The 2,520-nt window shown below is 45.8% G+C and overlaps 1 protein-coding gene across 1 annotated transcript; it reads left to right on the forward strand.

Annotated features, from left to right (window-relative positions):
• The first annotated feature begins 1,315 nt into the window (after positions 1–1,315).
• On the forward strand, positions 1,316–2,192 carry LOC122365272 (cuticle protein 7-like). Its single transcript, XM_043336312.1, has 2 exons — positions 1,316–1,349; positions 1,629–2,192. Exons 1-2 carry the CDS (start codon positions 1,344–1,346, stop codon positions 2,082–2,084), a joined length of 462 nt encoding a protein of 153 aa, XP_043192247.1. The 5' UTR covers positions 1,316–1,343; the 3' UTR covers positions 2,085–2,192.
• The last annotated feature ends 328 nt before the right edge of the window (positions 2,193–2,520 follow it).

Consider the following 2,520-nt stretch of genomic DNA (forward strand, 5'->3'; position numbering starts at 1 on the left):
GTCATTTGAGGTCATTTTTCAGCTGAATTTACCGGAGGTCAGGTCAATTTCAGGTCAGAAAAGGTCAAATTTTGAAAATGAAATGTTTCAACAAAAAAGGTGCCTATTGCCACCTATAAAAAGGTGCATAATTGTAAAATTTTGACAATAATGCAAATAACTTGCCTGTTTTTGAAGATATTAGGCTAAAACTTGCTAGAGTAGTTTATCAGTATGTGTTCTATCACATATATTCCGGTTTTTGCAAATTAAAAGCTTTTTTGAAAAATAAAAACAATATATTTTTTGTAATTGTAAAAACATATTTTTCAAAATTTTCAAAATTTCGAAAATAAAATTCGAGATAGCAGTTTGATAGCTACAATGTATAGCTACAATGTACATGTATTTGGAGTCCACTTATGCAAAGAAATTGGATCTAGCTTTGAAACTGAGCTCTTGAGAGCTCTTGCCGTCATTCAATATTTTGCATCAAAATTGGCCGACCTGACGCCACTCTGACGTCATATCCGGCCAAACTATGGTTTCTAGAAAGTTGAAATTTTAACACAAGGTGTCAAATTAATGCCGCTGAGGGTACTGCAAGTTTCGTGTTGATCCGTGAAACGGTTTAGAAGATATTGCCGAAAAACGGGAGGGGGCTCTGTAGAGCGCCCCCCCAGTCATGCGCGGGTTAACCGGGCAGTTGCTGGGGTATTTCGGCACGCACCAATTGCTGCTAGGTGGTGGTGGCGGGGGGGGGGGGGGATTAAACGCCCTGAGCCAATAAGTCGACATTAAAAAACCACAGCGAAACGCGCGAAGTGACAAACGAAAGAACGCGACGAGATGCTTCGCATGAGAACTTTAAATTTGAATTTAGTGGTCACGGTTAGGATCAAGGTCAGGTCATTCAAGTATCAGGATCCCTGAAAATCAAAAGCTGGCATTCGTGGCACAATACATATATTTTATAGGTAATTTTAGACTAGATGTCGAGGGGGGGGCGTCCATTTGTATAATTAGAAGTTTTTTTTTAAAGCCTTGCCTTAATAAACTTCAATCAACTCACTACAGATAAGACATTTTGGCGCGCATGAGGCGTGCCATTTTTAACCTATAACTAGCAAGGCGAAAACGTGGGGGTGTTTACCCCCCCAAAGCAAGTCGTGGGTTAGATTAGTACCATTATACCTCCCAGATGGGTCACTTCCTTTTACCGCAATGTCGGCTATGCAGTGTTCCACATCTACCTGCTCAGCCCCGCCCTCCCTCCAGTTCCCAAGGTTACGGTCGCTGGCTGGTATAAAGGCAGGCCGATCCGCCGTTCACAGTATCAGTCGCCAAAGACCCAATCTGCAAACATGAAGGTCAGTTTCCTCGACGGACTACACCCTATAGCGTTGCTGCTGCGTGGTTTGAGTCTTGTGGAATGAAAGCACTGCAAAGAAACTTTCGGATATGGGACTAATATATTCATTATTCATCTTATCATCCGCTTTTGAACGTTTAAGCACCGCGCCCGTTTCATATAAGGAAATGTGAAGATGAGCTCAATGTGAAACATAACTTCTTAACTTCTAAAATTAACTTCTAACATAACTTCTAAAACTTCTCATTTCTAACTGTCATCTTTGTCTGTCTTGCAGTTCTTCGTCGTTGCTGCCCTGGTGGCCGTGGCTGCCGCCGCCCCCTCCACCCCCTACAGCCCCCGGCCGGCCTACCACCCGGCCCCCGCCTACCACCAGCCGTCCTACAAGGAGCCCGCTCAGCCGTACCAGTTCGACTACGCCGTCAACGACCACTACTCGGGCGCCGTCTTCTCGCAGAACGAGAACAGCGACGCCAAGAACGTCAACGGCTACTACTCGGTCAACCTGCCCGACGGCCGTGTGCAGACGGTCAAGTACGTGGCTGACCAGCAGGGCTACGGAGGCTACAACGCCGAGGTGACCTACGAGGGCGAGGCCCGCTACGACGAGTACAAGCCCAGCTACAAGCCCAGCTACAAGCCCGCTTCGTACGCCGCTCCGTCCTACCAGCCCGCCTACAAGCCCGCCTACAAGCCCGCTTACCAGCCCGCCTACAAGCCGGCTTACAACTAATTTATTGTAAATGAACGAAGCTTTTTCCTATTTATGTATCATATAAATGGCGTCATTTGAGTGTCGTCCATTTGTGAATGTTTGTGAGTACAAAAATACACATTTCAATGTCCTGTATATTTGAACTTCGCACCCTAAAACTTCACAGCATGATATCGATGAAAGAAAATCAAGTCATGCATTTTGGGCATCGAACGAGCAAGTACAATTATGAATCCTGCACTCGCGGAAGTACGATGCGCAGAATTGAACTGAGCAATGACGACCATTCTTGAAGCCGATGCCCAACGGTGTACATATTTGAGCGTTATTGGTTCACCGTCTTGAAATATTGAGTTGACGCATGCATGTGCGCGTGCAATGCATCCCAATCTTGATCTTACGAGCTGCATTGCCAGTTGTGTACCCACTGCTCACAGGTAGGCTACTGTCTCAG

This window comes from Amphibalanus amphitrite, unplaced genomic scaffold (assembly GCF_019059575.1).
Source record: "Amphibalanus amphitrite isolate SeventyFive unplaced genomic scaffold, NRLGWU_Aamphi_draft 000726F_arrow, whole genome shotgun sequence".
NCBI lineage: Eukaryota > Metazoa > Arthropoda > Thecostraca > Balanomorpha > Balanidae > Amphibalanus > Amphibalanus amphitrite.